General features: G+C 41.6%; 1 protein-coding gene and 1 long non-coding RNA gene across 3 annotated transcripts; one reads left to right on the forward strand and one right to left on the reverse strand.

Moving 5' to 3' along the window:
* Positions 1–129: 129 nt before the first annotated feature.
* Positions 130–20,309, forward strand: LOC117506486 (cytochrome c1, heme protein, mitochondrial). 2 transcript variants are annotated; one of them, XM_034165984.1, is made up of 8 exons: positions 130–267; positions 4,870–5,060; positions 5,176–5,302; positions 11,479–11,484; positions 12,467–12,618; positions 12,695–12,855; positions 15,731–15,831; positions 19,893–20,309. In XM_034165984.1, exons 1-8 carry the CDS (start codon positions 193–195, stop codon positions 19,995–19,997), a joined length of 918 nt encoding a protein of 305 aa, XP_034021875.1. In that variant the 5' UTR covers positions 130–192; the 3' UTR covers positions 19,998–20,309. The 2 variants fall into 2 exon arrangements, with proteins under 2 accessions (XP_034021875.1, XP_034021874.1); XM_034165983.1 differs by lacking the exon at positions 11,479–11,484 and having other exon boundaries at positions 12,461–12,618.
* LOC117506487 lies at positions 12,420–22,882 on the reverse strand. The gene is made up of 3 exons (XR_004559485.1): positions 22,695–22,882; positions 16,488–16,490; positions 12,420–12,435 (listed from the first exon to the last, which is right to left on the reverse strand). It is a non-coding gene; the product is annotated as an uncharacterized LOC117506487 (long non-coding RNA).
* Positions 22,883–23,764: the final 882 nt, after the last annotated feature.

Here is a 23,764-nt window from a genome sequence, read left to right on the forward strand (position 1 = left end):
GAGGCCGGTGATTCCATAATTATTGCCAGGGGTCGTATACCCTTACTATGAATTTGTATTGTTGTTTGGCCGATTTAAAACTGAACTGGAAGAGCTTGTTTGCTTCTTGAGATCTGGCAACTCTGCTCGGGCGCATCGTTTCTAATACGCGGTGACGTCACGTGATGGCGCTCATGTCCGCGCAGAGACAAGATGGCGGCGCTACGAGTGTCGGCGTTGTCGGGGAGAGTTTTCCTCAGCGCGCCAAAAACTATTAAAACCTCTAAGGTAGGTGAGGAGTGAGGCTGCGGCCGTCAGGTAGGACGGGCGTCGTTTCAGTGCCGTTCCGGTTTCAGGAAGCGAACAGCAGCGCGGCGCTGTGTCCCAGCAGCGAGCTAACTCCGTTAGCTCTCACACAAGGTCACTCGTGTTTCTTTGATGTTTTTAGGACAACCTGCTGGACTTTAACACGTCATATATCATCCTTGTCATTAAAATGCACGGACCGATGTGACGTCAACAACTTCTCTTTCAAAGTTTATAAAAACAGACAAACGTTGAAGCATTATTTGTGGAAAGTTAGCCTGTAAGCTAACTGATGACATCAGGCAGCTGGTAAGGTAAATTATTTTGTTTTTATTATATTTATGTAGCGATAGATCACAACAATGTCGTCCCAATATTCAACATTTAACGAAATTCAGAGACATCCGAGTCTCTTGGATTTTAGGGGCGTGTCCTTGTTATAGTATTCAAAGTGGCTGTTGACATTGTTCCGTGTCCGTCCGTGACCATTTGGCATCCGATCAAAAACCCTCCACGATCTTACAGCATCCAATGATAAACCACTGCAATTGTATGCCATCTGATGACAAACGGACGCAACTGTACGACGGACGCAACCGTAGAACGTCCGCTGACAAATGGACGCAATCGTACTCCATAAGTTCTCCTGCCTGATGCTGATCAGTGGTGGGAGGACAAATGTGTTTATCCTGAAAGTGTTATAAATGGTGTTATTGTTCATAACATTGAGATAGTAGACATGACGAGTCGAAAAAAAAAGGTCATGTGTCCCAAGGTGCCAGCTTGGTTCCTAAATAGTGTTCGCTGTTAATCTGTCTGCATGTAAAGCCAGTGATTTTATTTATTCAGTTGCTGAAAATGCCAGGTTGCTGTGCATTTGGAGGCACAAATAGACACAGTAAGGGCTTCAAGATGCCCTACAGATTTCCTTCAGATCCATACAGAAGAAAAATTTGGGAAAATAAAGATGGTCGGGTGGAAGCCGATATCATCCTCGAAGTTTTGAGAGGTAAATTTATTGTTCAGTCCCATGTGCAGTAAAACTCAACTAACCCGTCATCATATAAACCATATACGAGGGCTGTCCATAAAGTATAGGTCCTTTTTATTTTTTTCAAAAACTATATGGATTTCATTCATATGTTTTTACGTCAGACATGCTTGAACCCTCGTGCGCATGCGTGAGTTTTTCCACGCCTGTCGGTGACATCATTCGCCTGTGAGCACTCCTTGTGGGAGGAGTCGTCCAGCCCCTCGTTGGAATTCCTTTGTCTGAGAAGTTGCTGAGAGACTGACGCTTTGTTTGATCAAAATTTTTTCTAAACCTGTGAGACACATCGAAGTGGACATGGTTCGAAAAATTAAGCTGGTTTTCAGTGAAAATTTTAACGGCTGATGAGAGATTTTGAGGTGACACTGTCGCTTTAAGGACTTCCCACAGTGCGAGACGTCGCACAGCGCTCTCAGGCGCCGTCATCAGCCTGTTTCAAGCTGAAAACCTCCACATTTCAGGCTCTATTGATCCAGGACGTCGTGAGAGAACAGAGAAGTTTCAGAAGAAGTCGGTTTCAGCATTTTATCCGGATATTCCACTGTTAAAGGAGATTTTTTTAATGAAAGACGTACGGACGGGTCCGCGCGTCGGGACGCAGCCGGCGCGGTGCGGCGGCACAGGAAAAACACCTCCGTGTTGATAACCATTTGTAAAATCCAGGCGGCTTTTGATGGCTTTCAGTGGAGTGAGTATATGAGAAATTGTTTAACAGCTGGACATGTTCCAACTTGTCCTTAAGGCTTCCAACAGAGGTGTTTTTCCTGCGGCGGAGCGTTGCGGCGGCTGCGAGCCGACGCGCGGACCCGTCCGCACGTCTTTCATTAAAAAAATCTCCTTTAACAGTGGAATATCCGGATAAAATGCTGAAACCGACTTCTTCTGAAACTTCTCTGTTCTCTCACGACGTCCTGGATCAATAGAGCCTGAAATGTGGAGGTTTTCAGCTTGAAACAGGCTGATGACGGCGCCTGAGAGCGCTGTGCGACGTCTCGCACTGTGGGAAGTCCTTAAAGTGACAGTGTCACCTCAAAATCTCTCATCAGCCGTTAAAATTTTCACTGAAAACCAGCTTAATTTTTCGAACCATGTCCACTTCGATGTGTCTCACAGGTTTAGAAAAAATTTTGATCAAACAAAGCGTCAGTCTCTCAGCAACTTCTCAGACAAAGGAATTCCAACGAGGGGCTGGACGACTCCTCCCACAAGGAGTGTTCACAGGCGAATGACGTCACCGACAGGCGTGGAAAAACTCACGCATGCGCACGAGGGTTCAAGCATGTCTGACGTAAAAACATATGAATGAAATCCATATAGTTTTTGAAAAAAATAAAAAGGACCTATACTTTATGGACAGACCTCGTATTTGCAGTCACGGGACAAAAAAGTCCCACGTTTTTGTATTATTTTGCATGTCATAAACATCGGATAATAACGGTTTTGTACAGTGAATTTTCACTCACGTAATGAAATGTCCCATCCGATTGCAATGTATTTCCATTAAAAACCCCATGCACAGTAACAGAGGTACAAATTAAAGTTCAGCTCTGACACTCGCCGATTTGAGGAAAGTGGGACTGGAGTCATTTCCCTGATTAAAAGTCAGACTGGTTATTTTTTTCACACTGTGCTCAGACTCGGACCCGCAGCCTGGACGTGCACCTGTTAAATCAGACACAAAAGGCTGTGATTTGACAGTTTTCTGCTTTTACTCCTTTGTCTGCCATTATATTTTAATAGTATTTGCAGTGGGCACACTGATTACAAATGGATCAGAAAAATCAGCACATTTACAGCACAAAGTCGATAAAAGGAAATTGTACATCTTACCTTTGATTTGGAGGTGATGATTGTAGAAAGAAAGCTTGTTGAGGGTCAAGTTAGTCCAGAATAAAGCATAATCCAGAGACGGACAACTTTAAAACTGTCACGCATGTCATTGTATGACACAGAGTTAAAGAGCTGCAGAAGCATAAATCATGCTTTAAATTAATTAAATAAATCATCATAAATTGTAAATTTGATAGCTTAACTATTTTTGTATTTATTTTGATAGCACCTGTACTTGGATGTGTTGTGGTTAATTGATTTTAAAAAATATTGAAAACATTAAAGGTTCATTCAATAGTTCAGCACAGTTGGAACCAAAATGGCGCCACACACACACACACAGCAACAGTCAAACAAAGTAGAGCAAAATGGTGACATCAGCTGGCTTATTGCTTGGGGAAAAAACTCCAAGGTGGCAAAAAATGCTCTCAAACAATTTGTTTATGTATAAATCTAAATATGTTTAGCGTATATCTTGTAAACTTTAGTGAGAAATAAACACTTTATGAATCTAAAAAGCTCTTTTTGAAACCAGGTAACACGTCAATCATCTTACGGCATAATGCATGTACACGCCACGTGTACATGCATTATGCGAGGTCAAAGGTAACTTCCGTAATTTCAAAACCCCATGCATGCACGCTTACTCCTGCTGATCTCGTTAAAAGGAAAATAAAATATTTTTTATTCTATCACCACCACCATAAATGTCTTCTCTTCATTAAAATGAACTGATTTTGCAACACATTTCAAAAATAAACCAACATAATAATAATAATGTCTTTGTAAGTATACTAAGCAGTAGAATATCACACAAACAGTTGTAAGTGATCATGCAATATTAAAATAATTCTAAAACACAATTGATCATACTTAAATGTAAATAGAATCCAATTTTTCACATCTATTCTCACTGAAGTTGACATTTGTCACACATTCCAGTTCTTTATGAATATTTATCTGGCTTTCATAATTTTTTATGCTTTTATGATGCTTTATATGTGCCTAAAACATTTGCACCGTACTGTACATTAAAAATGGCATTGATTCCTAACATTATCAAAGCCTTATGACGACGAAATGTAATTAAGGCTTGACGTTTCACAGTTTAGACATGAACTTTATAACCAACAACCAACCAACGTACCTACTTAGGCTCCACCTACCTGTTATTTAAAATGACAGAAGCCGGTCACTTTGTCTCCTGCAGCTGATGTGACCAAGGGGTTTGGAGGGTCCCACCCATGCTTGACAGCATTGTAAATAATGCCATTTGACCACCCTCTGCTGGACATCCGATGCAATGACACCATTCCCAACAGAGGTTTTTTTTTTTTCTGCATTGTTTATTTGGTAAAAGTTTGTATATATGCAAAAAATTGTGCTGATATCAATATGTTGGTGAAAGGCTAACTCATTTATCGGTCAGGCTCTACCTTTATTTGGATGCTTACATACCAAAATATTCTGCACAGGACATCCCTGTTCTTGCATCATTGTATTTCCAGAATGTTCTGCTGAAAAAGAACAAAGCGATCAGATGTTTACATGGCTAATAGGTGCTATTATTTCCCTATTTAATGTATTATGAGAGTGTGACCGCATTTCTGACCGGATCGGATCAGCTGTTTCATTCTGATTATTAAGTGTTAAGGTTCATGTAAATGCGGCTACTAACTGCTGTCTCCTCTGTACCTCTGTAGGCCGGAATGTCCTTTGCTAGCCTTCCAAGGAGCAGAAAGGTTGCCCTGATGACAATAGGTGTGGTTACAGCTGGAGGGGCGGGACTTGCACTGATGCTGCACCAGTCTGTCAAAGCATTTGAGTTGGAGCTCCATTGTCCTAGCTATCCCTGGAGCCACGGTGGACTGGTGTCATCTCTGGACCATGCAAGGTGTGCTGGGTGGACAAACACTCCAAGTCATGTCCTAGATGATTTGACCTGATCCAGCCCTATCGTTTTAACTCACAGATCTTTTCTTTTTGTGTGTCTGTTTTGTTCTCCATAGCATTCGGCGTGGTTACCAGGTGTATAAACAAGTGTGTGCAGCATGCCACAGTTTGGAATTCGTAACCTACAGAAACCTGGTGGGAGTGGCATACTCGGAAGACGAGGTCAAGGCCATGGCTGAGGAGGTGAGGCGTTCACTGTGTGTTTTGTGAATCTGAACATCGATCTTGTGATATTTTGAGTTGTATCGCCTCTGATCTACAAATAATTTCGGAATCAGTTGTGGCAGTTTCCCTATAATTCTGTAGTTAAAGGTGACACTTATATTCATCATATTCTGGTGCTTTGGTTTCTGTTACTGATTAAGTCATTTTGTTAATTCTTATAAAACATCATTATACGTGTAATGCTGCCATGCATTTTTTCCAGTTATCTGGCTTCAATTCACCATCTCCACCTGGGTCGCCAGTTTTCTAAAAAAAAAAATGTTCAAAGGCATGGTTCACAGCCTCCATACAGATACGCACATTCTGCCATCAGTTTTCTTTCTATTGATTGCAAGTAGTTTATATGAATTTTATTAGCACCTGACCAATACAGTGAGGAAAATAAGTATTTGAACACCCTGCAGTTTTGCAAGTTCTCCCACTTAGAAATCTTGGAGGGGTCTGAAATTTTCATCTTAGGTGCATATCCACTGAGAGACATAATCTAAAAAAAAAAAAAATCCGGAAATCACAATGATTTTTAAAATAATTTATTTGTATGTTACTGCTGCAAATAAGTACACTCAACAAAAATATAAACGCAACACTTTTGGTTTTGCTCCCATTTTGTATGAGATGAACTCAAAGATCTAAAACTTTTTCCACATACACAATATCACCATTTCCCTCAAATATTGTTCACAAACCAGTCTAAATCTGTGATAGTGAGCACTTCTCCTTTGCTGAGATAATCCATCCCACCTCACAGGTGTGCCATATCAAGATGCTGATTAGACACCATGATTAGTGCACAGGTGTGCCTTAGACTGCCCACAATAAAAGGCCACTCTGAAAGGTGCAGTTTTATCACACAGCACAATGCCACAGATGTCGCAAGATTTGAGGGAGAGTGCAATTGGCATGCTGACAGCAGGAATGTCAACCAGAGCTGTTGCTCGTGTATTGAATGTTCATTTCTCTACCATAAGCCGTCTCCAAAGGCGTGTCAGAGAATTTGGCAGTACATCTAACCAGCCTCACAACCGCAGACCACGTGTAACCACACCAGCCCAGGACCTCCACATCCAGCATGTTCACCTCCAAGATCGTCTGAGACCAGCCACTCGGACAGCTGCTGAAACAATCGGTTTGCTTAACCAAAGAATTTCTGCACAAACTGTCAGAAACCGTCTCAGGGAAGCTCATCTGCATGCTCGTCATCCTCATCGGGGTCTCGACCTGACTCCAGTTCGTCGTCGTAACCGACTTGAGTGGGCAAATGCTCACATTCGCTGGCATTTGGCACGTTGGAGAGGTGTTCTCTTCACGGATGAATCCCGGTTCACACTGTCCAGGGAAGATGGCAGACAGCGTGTGTGGCGTCGTGTGGGTGAGCGGTTTTCTGATGTCAATGTTGTGGATCGAGTGGCCCATGGTGGCGGTGGGGTTATGGTATGGGCAGGCATCGGTTATGGACGAAGAACACAGGTGCATTTTATTGATGGCATTTTGAATGCACAGAGATACCGTGACGAGATCCTGAGGCCCATTGTTGTGCCATACATCCAAGAACATCACCTCATGTTGCAGCAGGATAATGCACGGCCCCATGTTGCAAGGATCTGTACACAATTCTTGGAAGCTGAAAATGTCCCAGTTCTTGCATAGCCGGCATACTCACCGGACATGTCACCCATTGAGCATGTTTGGGATGCTCTGGACCGGCGTATACGACAGCGTGTACCAGTTCCTGTCAATATCCAGCAACTTCGCACAGCCATTGAAGAGGAGTGGACCAACATTCCACAGGCCACAACTGACAACCTGATCAACTCTATGCGAAGGAGATGTGTTGCACTGCATGAGGCAAATGGTGGTCACACCAGATACTGACTGGTATCCCCCCCAATAAAACAAAACTGCACCTTTCAGAGTGGCCTTTTATTGTGGACAGTCTAAGGCACACCTGTGCACTAATCATGGTGTCTAATCAGCATCTTGATATGGCACACCTGTGAGGTGGGATGGATTATCTCAGCAAAGGAGAAGTGCTCAGTATCACAGATTTAGACTGGTTTGTGAACAATATTTGAGGGAAATGGTGATATTGTGTATGTGAAAAAAGTTTTAGATCTTTGAGTTCATCTCATACAAAATGGGAGCAAAACCAAAAGTGTTGCGTTTATATTTTTGTTGAGTGTATTTGAACGCCTGTGAAAATCAATGTTAATATTTGGTACAGTAGCCTTTGTTTGCAATTACAGAGGTCAAACGTTTCCTGTAGTTTTACACCATGTTTGCACACACTGCAGCAGGGATTTTGGTCCACTCCCCCATACAGATCTTCTCCATATCTTTCAGGTTTGGAGTTTCAGCTCCCTCCAAAGATTTTCTATTGAGTTCAGGTCTGGAGACTGGCCAGGCCACTCCAGGACCTTGAAATGCTTCTTATGGAGCCTCTCCTTAGTTGCCCTGGCTGTGTGCTTTGGGTCATTGTCATACTGGAAGACCCAGCCATGAGCCATCTTCAGTGGTCTTAGTGAAGGAAGGAGATTGCTTGCCAAAATCTCACAATACATGACCCCATCCATCCTCCCTTCAATACGGTGCAGTCATCCTGTCCCCTTTGCAGAAGAGCACCCCCAGAATATGATGTTTCCACCCCCATGCTTCATCTTTGGGATGGTTTTCTTGGGGTTGTTCTCATCCTCTAAACATGGTAAGTGGAGTTGATTCCAAAAAGCTCTATTCTGGTCTCATCTGACCACATGACCTTCTCCCATGCCTCCTCTGGATCATCCAGATGGTCACTGGTGAACTTCAAACGGGCCTGGATATGTGCTGGCTTGAGCAGGGGGCCCTTGCTGCCCTTCAGGATTTTAAACCATGACAGCATCATGTGTTACTAATGTAATCTTTGTGACTGTGGTCCCAGCTCTCTTCAGGTCATTGACCAGGTCCTCCTGTGTAGTTCTGAGGTTTCTCAGAATCATCCTTACCCCACAAAGTGAGATCTTGCATGGAATCCCAGACCGAGGGAGATTGACAGTCATCTTGTGTTTCTTCCACTTTCTAATAAATAATCATAACAGTTGTTGTCTTCTACAAAGCTGCCTGCCTGTTGTCCTGTAGTCCATCCCAGCTTTGTGCAAGTCTACAGTTTTGTCCCTGGTGTCCTTAGACAGCTCTTTGGTCTTGGCTATGGTGGACAGGTTTGAGTGTCATTGAGTGTGTGAACAGGTGTCTTTTATACAGGTAACAAGTTCAAACAGGTGCAGTTAATACAGGTAAAGAGTGCAGAATAAGAGGGCTTCTTAAAGAAAAATTAACACGTGTATGAGAGCCAGCATTCTTGCTGGTTGGTAGGTGCTCAAATACTTATTTGCAGCAGTAGCATACAAATAAATTATCAAAAAATCATACATTGTGATTTCCAGATTTTTTTTTTTTTTTTTTTTTTTTTTTTTTTTTTTTTTTTTTTAAGATTATGTCTCTGACAGTGGACATCAGAACCAGAATCGCCTTTATTGTCATTGTAATTTGCATTACGAGATTTGAGTGCAGCTCCAAAAAAGTGCTTTCTGTGGTGCGAGTAATTTTTAGCCAAATAAAAGATAGTGAAATTTAACAGTAAATTATTCAGAGTATATGTACAGCTAATATAAACATAAGATAAAATGAAATGTTTAAGTAATGTAAAACGAGAATTATATACAACTGTGGAATCATATTGCACGGGAATATTGCACATGGTTACAGATATTGCACAAGAAACTTGAAGGTGCGGAATAGAGTGATTTGTTTTTGTTCAGAGCAGTGATCGCTCTGGGGAGAAAGCTGTCCCCGAGTCTGTTTGTCCTAGTTTTGATTGACCTATACCGTCAGCCGGAGGGTAGTAGGGCAAACAGGTGATTGCTGGGGTTGGATGTGTCTTTGCAGATGCTGGCAGCTCTGCTGAGGTAGCGAGAGCTGGCAGTGTCTTCCAGGCTGGGCAGAGAGCAGCCAGTGATCCCCTGGGCCATTTTGATCACCCTCAGCAGCGCTCTCCTGTCTGTTGCTGAGCACCCCCCCTGTACCGCACTGTGATGCAGTACGTCGGGACGCTCTCAATGGTGGCTCTGTAGAACAACACCAGCAGCTTCTCCTCCAGATTGTTTCTCCTGAGCACCCTCAGGAATTGGAGTCGCTGCTGGGCTTTCTTCAGCACCACTGTGGTGTTGGCAGTCCAGGAGAGGCTGTCAAAGATCTGCGCTCCCAGGAACCTGATGGAGCTGACCCTTTCCACACAGTCCCCTTGGATGTGGAGCGGGGCTGGATCAGCCCTGTTCTTCCTGAAGTCCAGGATTATTTCTTTTGTTTTTGTGGTGTTCAGCGGCAGGTGAACACCACGCTGTCAGTCAATTTACCTCGTCTCTGTAGTCGGTCTCATCCCCCCCTGAGATGAGCCCAATCACGGTGGTATCATCTGCATACTTTATGATGGTGTTTGTGGGATGGGTCAGAGAGCAGTCGTGCATGTAAAGGGTGAACAGGGGGCTCAGTACACAGCATCGAGGGGAACCGGTGCTGAGTGTGATGGTGGAGGAAAGGTGGGGGCCAAGTTTCACGGACTGTGGGTTTGTGAGGAAGTCCTTGATCCGCTGGCAGATGGGGGTGGAGATGCCCAGATGTGTCAGTTTCTGGACCAGGATCTCTGGGATGATGTGGTTGAAGACTGAGCTGAAGTCCAGGAAGAGCATCCTCACATAGCTCCCCTGGTGCTCCAGGTGGCTCAGCGCGGTGTGGAGAGCTGTGGTGATAGCATCCTCTGTGGAGCGGTTTGCCCTGTAGGCAAACTGGTGGGGATCCAGTTTAGGACATCTTAGGACATGCACCTAAGATGAAAATTTCAGACCCCTCCATGATTTCTAAGTGGGAGAACATGCAAAACCGCAGGGTCTTCAAATACTTATTTTCCTCACTGTACATTGTTTGGCCGATGATATCTCTGGATATGATCCTTTCACAAACATAACTGTATAGGCGTAATTTCTACTGACATGAAAAAATTTATTTTACCAAATAAACGACGCAGAAAAAAGCTTTGGCTGTTGTAAATGGTGTCACTATGTAGTTTGTCTAGCAAATGGTGGTCCAACTGCATTGTTTTTAAGAGAAAAGAGGACTTTTAAGAGAAAGGGTCCGTGCGGATCGTTTGAAATGGACTTATTGCGCATTTAAAGTGAAACAGTGCGTTTGTATATATTTAAAAAAAAAAACACGTTTTGCTCCACTGGCCGTTCTCCACCTCCGCAGATGAAGCGAAAGGATGCGCACTTTAAATGAGTCATGTTTAATGATGATTTAAAAAAAAAAAAAGCTTTAATTCAGATTTGGTAAGATTTTTTTTAGCAACAGGCAGCTTTTGTGGAAATGCTGCAATCCACAGCCGTTTTTCGCCAAGTATCTGCAGAAAACAAAGAATTTGACTTTGGTTTGAGCTGTACTCTGTACAGCATGTATACACTATACACTGAATAAATCACAGTAATAAAAAGTGCAAATGAAACATGCAGTTAAAAAAAAAAAAGAATGTCCTGTCCACAGACTGAAGATTTCACAGACTGCCTGGGCTTATGGTTTGGCAAAGCTCCAAAACTTAATAATGTGAAAAATAAATAATAACCTGGCAAAACAGAGAGAGGGAACACCCTAAACTTAAAAATCTGCATGACGGCACAGCAACATTGTGCCACTGGTTAGGGAGAGCCCTGCCACTACTGATATTGTTTAAAAACACAAAGGTACTTTTTATCTGATTACTCGATTAATCGATAAAATAATCGATAGAATATTCTATTCCAAAAATGTTCGATAGCTGCAGCCCTACAACAGACAAGTGGTTGCTATGCTGCCAGGTTGGCAGGGCCAAAATAGGCAACTGTCCTGTACAACGTCACCTTACACCTTGTTCCCATAAAATATGGGGTTCAACAGGGGTCTGTCTTAGGCCCCCTGCATACTGCATTGCAGTATGTACCCCTTGGGTACATACTGCAATGCTATGGGATTGTTTTTCACTGTTATGCTGATGATACTCGGTAGTACATGCTGATAACTGCTGGTAATGTCATACACATCAAGACTTTAGAGGATTACCTTGCTTCACTGAAAAGCTGGATGCCGAGCAATTTCTTACTTGTAAATTTGGTAGTTCAGTAGTTTAAATTTCTTGGTCCAGTGAGACATAGACACCCATTTGACAAGCTAACGCTTAACATAGTCTTGTGTCACACATCACACTGACAAATTGAGGAACCTTGGGGTGATTTTTGGTCCCATACTGTTGTTTGACCTACACATCAAAGAAATCACCAGGACTGCTTTCTTCCACCGTCGCCCCAGTCTGAGGTCAACAGCGCTCTGGAGCAGGTTTTCATCCAGGATGTCTCTGTACATTGCTGCATTCATCTTTCCCTCAATCCTGACTAGTCTCTCAGTTCCTGCCGCTGAAAAACATCCCCACAGCATGATGCTGCCACCGCCATGCTTCACTGTAGGGATGGTGCCTGGTTTCCTCCAAACATGATGCCTGGCATTCACACTAAAGTGTTCAAGCTTTGTCTCATCAGATCAGAAAATTTTGTTTCTCGTGGTCTGAGGGTCCTTCAGGTGGCTTTTGGCAAACTCCAGGCGGGCTGCCATGTGCCTTTTACTAAGAAGTGGCTTCCGTCCCTTCTGTACCCTTCCCCAGATTTGTGCCTCAAGATGATCCTGTCTTAGAAGTCTACAGACAGTTCCTTTGACTTCATGCTTGGTTTATGCTTGGTACCTTATATGTAGGTACAGGTGTGTGCCTTTCCAAATCCTGCATTTACCCCAGTTGGACTCCAGTATAGAAGAGACAAATGCATGAATCAGGGTCTCTGCATCATCCATAGATGGACTAATTCTCGCAATATTGCAAATATGGAAGAAAGCAGACCTAGTGATCTCTTTAACGTGTAGGTCAAAGGACAGCGTGAGATCAAAGGTCACCACCAAGGTCCTCACTTTGTCAGTGTGATGTATGACAAGTACGGTATACATCAGAAGTCAGACTCTAGCTTTGTTAGACCTGTATGTGTGTGTGTCTATGTCTGTGTGCGTGATCTTCAGTCGGAGGTGCTCGATGGTCCTGATGACAAAGGAGAGATGTTCATGCGACCAGGGAAGCTGTCCGATCATTTTGCCAAGCCGTATCCAAACCCTGAGGCCGCCCGGTATGCTAACAATGGCGCTCTTCCCCCTGACCTCAGCTACATTCTCAATGCCAGGTAACTAATGAGAAATTGAATGTGTTTGTATTTTAGCCTGAAATCTCTAAAACCGTTTTTGTTTTTGTTCATGCAGACACGGCGGAGAGGACTACGTGTTCAGCCTGTTGACGGGTTACTGTGAGCCTCCAGCTGGAGTCACCGTCAGGGAAGGACTCTACTACAACCCGTACTTCCCAGGACAGGCCATTGCTATGGCCCCGCCCATCTACAACGAAGTGCTGGAGTATGATGACGGTAAGGATGGAGCCACCTGCTGGTGGGCTAATGGATCAACTGATTCACAAATCAACAGTGAGCCATGGAAAGGGCAGAATGCACAAACCATTTCATCAAGGTTAGCCTTAAAAACAACAACAAAAAAAAGCGACAGCAGAGGTTTCAAAACGGAAGCGGTGTAGCTGTTTGAGCGGTACGAAGACAAAGAACAATAAGTGCTGGAAGATCTTTGTTTTCACTCTGCAACAAGGAAAATGATTGTCTTCATACATGGAGACTCATCCTTAGGCTACAGATAACGATTACAGGGATTAAAGTTCTCCGTCACTACGGCAGATTTCCATCAACTGGGCTGCCAAAAGGCAGCATTTACGCTTTCCACGTAAATACACAAATTCTTCATTGATCGTAATTGTTCCTGTTCAGACTGCAAACCAGGGGCAAATCCAGATGGAAAAATGTTGTTGGGAGGACATGCTATCCACAACACCCCTTAAATAAAGGTCCAACTACTTAATAATGATGGTGATGTTAGTAAATAAAATGTGTATTTAGTAAATAAAATCTGTATTTCTCTGGGTGTACGTTTTACTGTAGTTCTGGACTAAGTTTAATTGATGAACCATATAAAAATAAGTTTAGTTAATTTATTTTTTCTGCATAACTAAATTGGGATGTGAACCAGTATCTTAAAATGTGTTTATCCTGAAGTACAGTTGTATGTAAAAGTTTGGGCACCCCTGATGATTTCCATGATTTTCCTTTATAAATCATTGGTTGTTTGGATCAGCAATTTCAGTTAAATATATCATATAGCAGACAAATAGTGATATTTGAGAAGTGAAATTAAGTTTATAAGATTTACAGAAAGTGTGCAATAATTCTTTAAACAAAATTAGGCAGGTGCATAAATTTGGGCATCACAACAGGAAAAATACATCAATATCTAGTAGATCCTCCATTTGCAGAAATGACAGCCTCTAAACGCTTCCAGTGAGAGTCCGGATTCTGGTTGAAGGTATTTTTGACCGTTCTTCTTTACAAAACATCTCAGGTTTGTTGGTTTCTGAGTAGGAACAGCCCACTTAAAATCACACCACAGATTTTCAATAATATTCAGGTCTGGGGACTGAGATGGCCATTCCAGAATGTTGTACTTGTTCCTCTGCATGAATGCCTTAATAGATTTTGAGCGATGTTTAGGGTTGTTGTCTTGTTGAAAGATCCAGCCCCGGCACAACTTCAACTTTGTCACTGATTCTTGAACATTGTTCTCAAGAATCTGCTGATATTGACTGTGATCCATGTGACCCTCAACTTTAACAAGATTCCCAGTACCTGCACTGGCCACACAGCCCCACAGCATGATGGAACCACCTTCAAATTTTACTAGGTAGCAGGTGTTTTTCTTGGAAGGCTGTGTTCTTTTTCAGCCATGCATACTGCCCCTTATGTCCAAATAACTCAATTTTCATCAGTCCACAGTACCTTATTCCAAAATGAAGCTGACTTGTCCAAATTTGCTTTAGCATACCTTAAGTGACACTGTTTGTGGCATGTACACAGAAAAGGCCTCCTCTGCATTACAGCATCATGCAGCATCCCCTTGTGCAAAGTGTGCTGTATAGTTGAACGATGCACAGAGACACTATCTGCAGCAAGATCATGTTGTAGGTCTTTGGAGCAGGTCTGTGGGCACAGGCCTGCTCATGGTTATCATTTTAAACAAACTAATTGCGGACAATGTATTGAAATTAACATCACGTCTGTCATTTTAAAAGTGAAAATATCAGCTATATGTTTTGATTTTGAAGGTTTTAACGTTTAGACACACATGCCGTATTGCATTATGGGTACATTAGTTTCCTGACGTCAGTGGTTTTGAAAACTGAAAATTCTGTGTAAGTCCATCACTTTTAGCGAATGTGTGGTTGCTCACACTGCCATGAACACTGCCATCTACTGGCAGTGGACTTACACAGAATTTTCAGTTTTCAAATTGCCTTTTTTTTTTTTTTGTATAACTCTGAGGCGCTGCCAGCTTCAGGGTGCTTTCATTACTGGCAGTATAAGCAGGTTTTCCAGCTTCTGTTCATAAAAATGGAATTTACTAACTGACCAATTGTTTATTTCTTGAAGACTAACTAAGCTCAAGCAAACAACCATCAGCCATGAAAACAGTGTCCACTGAACCACAGTGTGTCAGTAAGCCTCAGTTGGTAGCTGTTACAACATCAAAGAGAGAACGTTATGAGAGATATTTGTTTAACTAGACAAGAATCGTAAGATAATTGAGAAGTGTGTCTTCATATGAGGGTGACCGGAGCGTTGATTTCTACCAGCGTTAAGGAGAGTTACTGTGACAGCCAACAGTTGCAGCTCATGGGAATAAATTGTGATGACGGTTTAATATTTTTGATGAATTTCTCATTCAGACTCACGTTAATGGTCATTACGAATACGCGCTTCAACCCTGGAACAGAACAACAGAAAGTCCAGTGTTCTTATAATGGTGGTCTGAAACACATTGGACCACATTTCAGGGTTGTTAAAGTGGACATAAGTGACATCACATCACACAGTTGTTTGGATTTGTCCTTCTCCTCCCCACTTCTCAGTGGTGTAATGCAAGGCTATTAGTTATTATCCTTATTAGCGAGCTCGGCTCATTCTGCCTTTTTATCGTTATTTGTTGTCATATTTCTTTCATGTGCTGTGAATGTCTTCTAGTGTCCGTCTCTGTGCCATAAATGTCTGCATATATCACGACCCTACTTTTCATGTTACATCGTAACGCAGCTTTGATGCTAGTTTGAGTTCAGAAGTAACTTTATTTCAAATATAGCAATATGGCTGTAAAAAAAAAAAAAAAAAATTATCTGTGTTTCCGAAGGAACTCCTGCCACTATGAGCCAGGTCGCTAAAGATGTGTGTACGTTCCTGAGGTGGGCTGCTGAGCCGGAGCACGACACGCGCAAACGAATGGGACTAAAGGTAAAAAGACAAAACAAGTGTTCTGTAGTTAGACAGTTTCTAAGAGGAAAATATATTATTGATATTTATATGAAGTGCAACTATTAGGACTGGGAATTAGGAATCCATGTCTGTATTTTAAACACTAGATCCGGTGTCAGTAGATCACTTAAAAATAATAACAATCTGGTTGAAAAGGTGGTGGTTTATCTGGTTACAGTAGTCCATGGGCCAGTAGGCAGTTTTGAGCTAATCCGTACTTCTTAACCCTCTGGGGCCGACGCGTCGTATATGATGGCTGAGACCAAGTTTTACTAAATTATAAATAACTTTTTAATGATCTGAGATAGAACTTTTTTTTTTTTTTTTTTTTGCTGAAAAGTTAACTCCGCGGACTTTCAAGCTAACCATCTTTGTACTCTTCATAGAAGCTGTATGATGATGTGTGCAATGTGAGTGTCCAATCAGAATTGGTTCACCGTCACATGGTTTTCCAAAATCTAATTGTAGGGCAGATTTACCTCACGTGATACACCAAAGATTGTTTTTAGGAGTGACATGTTACAAGTTGGCCCGTTTGAATAAGCCCCCTGGCTGCTGGCTCCAGTGCGCCCTGCGCCATTCCGCACAGCAATCAGTGAAAGTGAGCAGGCGGAGAGCCTCTCATACACTCTCACGTGCTCAAACAAATAGTGTGTGAGTATCAGGATTGCTCCACTAGTTTGCCTGTGAATGTTATTGGATAAGCCTGTGGCAAGCTCGCTCGCTCCGGTGTCAAGTACTGTTTACCATATCAATGGGGCCGCTTCCTCAGAGTGTAAATGGGCCTCGAAGTGTGAAAGATGCTTTCAGAGCAGGAGAGAACACACACACACACAGTCAGCTTCATAGAAGTATACGTTTGTGATGTGACCTTTGTGTAATAGCAGACAGAAATTGCTGTGAGATGATGACAAACAAAATGCATAGACCATTTTGTATATATTGTTCAAAATGTGCATTTGTGTTTGAACCTTTTTGTTGTACAGTCTTTCACACAAGACCTCAAATTACCTTTATAAAGTGTCAAAACAGTTGTTTATTATAGTTTGCTGTGTGTTTTGAATAAATGTGTGAAAATTGTTTTGTTTTCCTTATTTCTGATTGTAAACCTTTATTACACTTATAAAACATCACTATAGCATATATATTGTGAAAGTACAGGTTGTCCTGGAACAAAAAAAGTGACATAAAACTTGATTATAGGGTGCAGGGAGAGCTGTTAATAGCAATAATAAAACATTTATGCCAGGTGAGTGAACTGTCCAAAAAATGCCCTTGGACCCCAGAGGGATAAGGGACGACCCTTAGAAACCAACCTCAGTGGACTGTGACCTACACACAAAGGTACGGTGGCCGTCTCAGCATGGGAGGTGTAGTCAGGTAGGAGTCACTGAAGAATTACTCAGGGGTCAACATTAAATGCTCTAATCATTTTGAAAACTATAGCACAGCATTTATTGGACCATAAAGATTCTAAAACGGTATATATTGGACTGTCTATGACTGAATGTCTAGAATTATGGGGTAACTTGTCTGCTGGGTGTTTTGTGTTTGGATTAATTGCTTTTTGGATTAATAAAACATGTTTCTGATGAAAACTGGTGTCAAAATAGTGTTCATTGCTGCTTTGGATTAAAAAAAGTTATGGCAGCATTCCTGAAGAGAATAATCCCTTCAAATGTTTTTCCACAACTTTTTGCTCCCATTGCCGATTTTTGGCATCTGATTGGTTACTATAGTGACTAAAAAAAACAATAGCCTATCCATTTTGGGCATGCTGTTTTGAGTCATGTGTGATGATAGTGGTGTTGCAGACTGTTGTAACCCATTGAGAATGTTTGAAAAAAATGTGAAGCTGTGACCCATTGGGATCCACAAAAGTGAGTATTCGGACTGTACCTGCTTGCATAGGATTTACAACCCCAGTTCCATTGAAGTTGGGACGTTGTGTAAAGATGTAAATAAAAACAGAATACAATGATTTGCAAATCCTCTTCAACCTATATTCAATTGATACGCCACAAAGACAAGATATTTAATGTTCAAACTGAAACTTTGTTTTGTGTAAATATTTGCTCATTTTAAAATGGATGCCTGCAACACATTTAAAAAAAAAAAATGGGACAAGGCAACAAAAGACTGGGAAAGTTGATGAATGCTCAAAGAACAGCTTTTTGGAAACAAGTGAGTGTCGTGATTGGGTATAAAAGAGCATCCCCAAAGGCTCAGCCGTACACAAGCAAAGATGGGGCGAGGATCACCACTTTGTGAAGAACTGTGTGGAAAAAAATGGTCCAACAGTTTAAGAACAGTGTTTCTCACTGTTCAATTGCAAAGAATTTAGGGATTCCATCATCTGTAGTCCATAATGTAATCAGAAGATTTAGAGAATCTGGAGAACTTTATACATGTAAGCAGCAAGGCCGAAAACCAACATTGAATGCCCGTGACCTTCAATCCCTCATGCGGCACCGCATTAAAAACCGACATTGTTTAAAGGATCTTACCATGTGGGCTCAGGAACAGTTAAGAAAACCATTGTCAACACAGTTCGTCTCTACATCTACAAGTGCAAGTTTATGAAAGCCACACATCAACAACATCCAGAAACGCCGCCGCCTTCTCTGGGCGCGAGCTCATTTGAAATGGACAAATGCAAAGTGGAAAAGTGTGCTGTGGTCTGAGTCCACATTTCAAATTATTTTTGGAAATCATGAACATCGTCTTCTCCAGACAAAAGAGGAAAAAGACCATCCAGATTGTTACCACCGCAAAGTTCAAAAGCCAGCATCTGTATGGGGGTGTGTTAGTGCCCATGGCATGGGCAACTTACACATCTGTGATGGCACCATCAATGCTGAAAGGTACATCCAGGTTTTGGAGCAACACATGCTGCCATCCAAACAACGTTTTTTTCAGGGACGTCCCTGCTTATTTCAGTAAGACAATGCCAAGCCACATTCTGCACGTGTTACAACAGTGTGGCTTCGTAGTAAAAGAGTGCGGGTACTAGACTGGCCTGCCTGCAGTCCAGACCTTTCGCCCATTGAAGATGTGTGGTGCATTATGAAGTGTAAAATACAACGGGCACCCCGGACTGTTGAACAACTCAAGTCGTACATCAAGCAAGAATGGGAAAAAATTCCGCCTACAAAGCTTCAACAAATAGTCTTCAGTTCCCAAACGCTTATTGAGTGTCTTAGAAGGAAATGTGATGTAACACTGTGATAAACATACCACTGTCCCAACTTTTTTGAAACGTGTTGCAGGCATCCATTTCAAAATGAGCAAATATTTGCACAAAAACTAAAGTTTATCAGTTTGAATATTAAATATCTTGTCTTTGTGGTGTATTCAATTGAATATAGGTTGAAGAGGATTTGCAAATCGTATTCTGTTTTTATTTACATTTTACACAATGTCCCAACTTAATTGGAATTGGGGTTGTACATCCCATCCAAGTTTAAATAATTTCCTTATTTTTATGAGTGAATTTGTAAAATTTAATTCTGCACTCGAACGTGTATCATCTGTGAATTGTCATATTTTGTGTTTGCAATGACAACAAGTCTGCTGTCACAGTACAAGTAACAGATCAACTCACTACAAGAGAGACTTTGTGCTCTTCAATGAAATGGAACAAAGTTTATGTCGGCCCAAAAGAAAATTATCAGTCTATTGAATATCAGCAAAAATCCAAAATGTTGCATCCGTTGACTGTGTTTGTTCCTCTTGAAATGTCCTACTGATCCTCTGGACCTGAACCCGGAGCTGCTGCCAGCTGTACTCCTCGTTCGCTGCTCCGTCACAAACACTCGTTGAGTTCCCAACACGCGGCCTTTCCAGACTGTCATTGCTTTATAACTCTGTTGTGTGATTTCACACACCGGATTCAAAACAGATAAAGAAGTTGACCGTAAAGAGGCCTCATGGGTGGGATTTATGCACATATAACCAGTTCTGCACTGTAACTGTAAAATTTTTATAGTGTAGTAAAATCACGTCCTGCTGCGTGTTACAGCTGAGGTGGTTGTTTGCAGGTGATGCTGGGCGCTGCCATCCTGATACCTTTGATCTACCAGATGAAGAGGAATCGGTGGGCGACGGTGAAGACCAGGAAGCTTGCCTACCGACCCCCCAAGTAAAGGAAAACAAACGCACCCTATGCCAGAGAGGGCTGCGTTCATCATCCTCACGCCTTCAGACGCAAACAAAACCACAAACGTCTCCGTAAGATGCAGTTGATTCGTGAGAATATACAAATTGGTTCTCCAGAGCGATGCCTTTTAGTTAACATGTTTGAAGCGGTTGCGTGACAGATGTTGAACGTATCTGAACACTGAAAGTTGTGGAGTTTTTGAACACGCCTTGAACAAAGTTTGTTGGTTCTGGCACCACTTTGCATCTCTGACACATTGTCAGAATCAGCCGAGAGTTGTTGTTTTAAAGAAGAAAAAAGTCCCTGAAATGCCACATGTGCGTGTTTTATGAATCCATTATCACGTCACCACACGATGAATGAAACACAAACTTTGAACTTATACTGTAGAAAAAATAAATTATATAAAGGTAATATTTGTGTGTGGCTCTTCTGTTTTTAGCAGCAGAAAAGGATGAAACGCACCAACCTTTTTAGCACAGGTTGGTGTCACTAATTGAAACTCAGTGAAAAAGTTCCACTTAATTGCAGAATTCCTTCTTAATTCTTTTTTTGTGGGTTGACAATTTTTTCTGGAAAACAGACACCAGTTCTCTGCCAACTGTTTTCCTGTTAAAAAAAAAAAAATGGCCAGAATCCCAAAACATTTGACTTTATTTTGGCTAAATTTCTCCTTGTTGTTTTCCCTGTGGGCGTGGCCATCTCTGTTGGCTTTTCTGACTAATGATGGAACATTTTACTACGATGCGTATGGGTTAAGGATTGTGATTGGCTCGTTTTGTACCACGTGGCATGACCAATTCAGTGGCGTACCAACACTAAAATGAAGACTGTGCAGGAACTGTAACTGACCTGGTGTCCGTCTGAAGTCCAAAGACAAACTTTCTAATTCATATTTTCTTGTGAGATTAATAGATACAAACTATACAGTTGTTATACTATACTTGCCTATTTTGGCCCTGCCGCCTCCAGAGAAAAAGGTGACTCCTTCAGTAATCATTCCCCCTTCAATGCACAGTTACAGAAAACAGGACAAATCAGAATTATCATTTAATCCAGAATAGACACATGCTTTTAACTTGTGAATCCAAAAGGCCTCTCGATTTAGTTTCAGTTGTCTATCTCCTCTTGTAAGAGGTTTGATATGTTCAATAGCCTCAATTTGGAGGAGAGAGTCATTGGCATTATGATGCAGATTAAAATGCCTTGCCATTGGATAGTCCTGGTTATTGACTCTAAATGCATACTTATGTTCTGCAAGGCGATCTCTGAAATGCCTCTGTGCGGCCAACATAGAAAAAACCTTCTGGAGAAGGACAAAACAGTCGATAAATAACAAAAGTAGTATTACCATTAATAAAGTCCAGTTGTTTAAATGACCTACTGTGATTGTCCATAAAAGTCTTTGACTAACATTACAATGAGGACACTTCAAACATTTAAATGTTCCAATTGTTTTTTTAACCATGTAGTTTTTGAATCTGATAGGAGATGAGAATGCATTAATTTGTTCCTCAGGTTTGGTGCATGTCTAAAAGAAAAAATGGGGGTGGTTCTGGAAACACTTTTCGCTCAGGATTACTTTTAAGAATTGACCAGTTATCTTTGACAATATTTTGATTTTTGATTTTCTCTGAACAAACACTAAGTATTGACAAACATGGGATACATGAGATATATCTACTGGACATGGCCTCAGCCTGTTCAGAAAACTCCTCGTCCTCTTAGCAAATATGGCGTAAACATTGAAATTGACCGTAAAGAATATTTCCTTTTAAGGTGTTGAGGGTGGAAAGAATCTGCTCTTAGAATAGTATTACGGTAATACTAAACGTATTTCACCATCTTGGATTAGTTTGTTTGAGCGAGTGACCACCTGATGTAAGTCATGTTTATTTGAAATGGGACAATGCATATTAATGAACATAGTTATATGTAAATATGCCGGATTATAGCGGGATGCTAATTTCCATCCGTAGTCCCAGTAACAGAAACAGACTAAGAACACACAACATACCAAAACAAATCAATCGTGACAGAAAACAATTAAAACCGAAAAAACATACAAATATTTACAAATTCAAAGTAGCAACAATTGATCGTTAATAAGCAGCCGACAGGTGGAGGAACCAAAAGAGTTTTATGATGATGGGTGATTGAGGTGCAAAAGTACTGCATTAAAGTGACAAGTGCTTCAGTACCTGGTTGAATTGCGTATTACAGTACTGGGTTGTACTGCACGTTGCCCAGTACACTCATTTGCACGTGCACAAGTGTAAATATTGCACAGGGTGTCCTACACAAGTTTATTGTGTAAAGACTACTAAACCATTTATTAACAAAGTACACAAGGGCACAGTGTCACGTTACCTTTTTACTCCAGTTGGCAGGGCCGTGTCGCATTCCTCAGGGTTTGCATAAAATAGCCTTGGCTATTTTTTTGGCCCAGCCTGGCTGGCAGTGTAGCGGCCGTTGTCACTCTGATTGAAAATGAGTGCCAGCTTATCGTTTGCTGTCGCTTGTAGCTAAAGTGAGCGTAGGGTAAATTTACATAGGCAGATGTTTTGTGCAACTTTTAAAATCAGAATTTTCTTCATTTCAACAGTTCTGTTCTTACACAGAGTGGGTAATATCTTCAGTGGTTGTGTGCTTCCATTCCTGATGTAAGGAAACATCGTCTCACTGAATGTGTGTGTTAGAATCTGGATCAGAGAACGACAGTTTTCCTCCATTCCAATCCAGATCAACTCTGATCCTCTTGAGCCTCATTACTGAGAGAACGGTGGAGGAGCCTGATGTAGAACACACCATGTATTCATCACCACCGTAGAACATTCCCAATATCCAGCAAGTTTATCTCCCTTCCTCTGGACAGACGTAGTGATCACTCCCACAGACTAGTATTTATTGTGTCCACCGACAACGTTCCAGCTGTGATTCCTGAATTAAAGCCCTCACAGCAAAGGACAGAAATTGTCAAACCTCTCTGGGTTTTCTGGAAACTTCTTCCTTGGTCCATGTCTCACGCTGGTCAGATCTTCAGACAGGATCAGTTTTGGATGAGCAGAGTTTGGATCCAGAACCACAGGAGTGTACGAGACCATCTGCTTCATCTTGTTCCAGATGTTGAAGGTCAGGTTGCCCAGATGTTTGGACACATCTATCAGAGCTCCTGACTGCAGCTGTGGAACATCCAGCAGGGGGCGCTGCTGGACTCTGCACTGCAGGCTTGTAGTTGAGAAGAAACAAGATGTCTTTGGTTCTCCACAAAGTCAAAGACAGGCATGTGCATTGTGTTAGAGACTGACTTTGACATGCTTCATTCTTGTAAACACGGCTGGTTTGATTTTGATTTCACAGTAACACTGCATTGAGATGTGCGCAATTTTTACTTTAAAAGCAAATCACCATAATGAATCTATTTCACACTGTTATGTACACTGAATAAAAATATAAATGCAACATTTTTGTTTTTGCCCCCATTTTTCATGAGCTGAACTCAAGATCTAAAACATTTTCTATATACACAGTAGACCTATTTCTCTCAAACATTGTTCACAAATCTGTAAATCTGTTAGTGAGCACTTCTCCTTTGCCGAGATAATCCATCCCACCTCACAGAATTAATGTGCATTGTTTTTGTAAATGATTTACAGGCTCTATAAATGTATTGTTTAACTTTTCCATATGATTTAATGTTACAAAAAGTAAAGAAAAATAAGGAAATGTAATGTCAAATTGCAGTATGTGTAG

This window comes from Thalassophryne amazonica, chromosome 3 (genome assembly GCF_902500255.1).
Source record: "Thalassophryne amazonica chromosome 3, fThaAma1.1, whole genome shotgun sequence".
Classification (NCBI taxonomy): domain Eukaryota; kingdom Metazoa; phylum Chordata; class Actinopteri; order Batrachoidiformes; family Batrachoididae; genus Thalassophryne; species Thalassophryne amazonica.

What these genes read in the sequence shown, in the direction of transcription:
- LOC117506486 (XM_034165984.1), top strand. Translation starts at nt 193, where the DNA reads ATGGCGGCGCTACGAGTGTCGGCGTTGTCGGGGAGAGTTTTCCTCAGC. An exon ending in TCATCTCTGGACCATGCAAG is followed by an intron (nt 5,061 to 5,175) that starts GTGTGCTGGGTG and finishes TGTTCTCCATAG; the next exon opens with CATTCGGCGTGGTTACCAGG. An exon ending in GCAAACGAATGGGACTAAAG is followed by an intron (nt 15,832 to 19,892) that starts GTAAAAAGACAA and finishes GGTTGTTTGCAG; the next exon opens with GTGATGCTGGGCGCTGCCAT.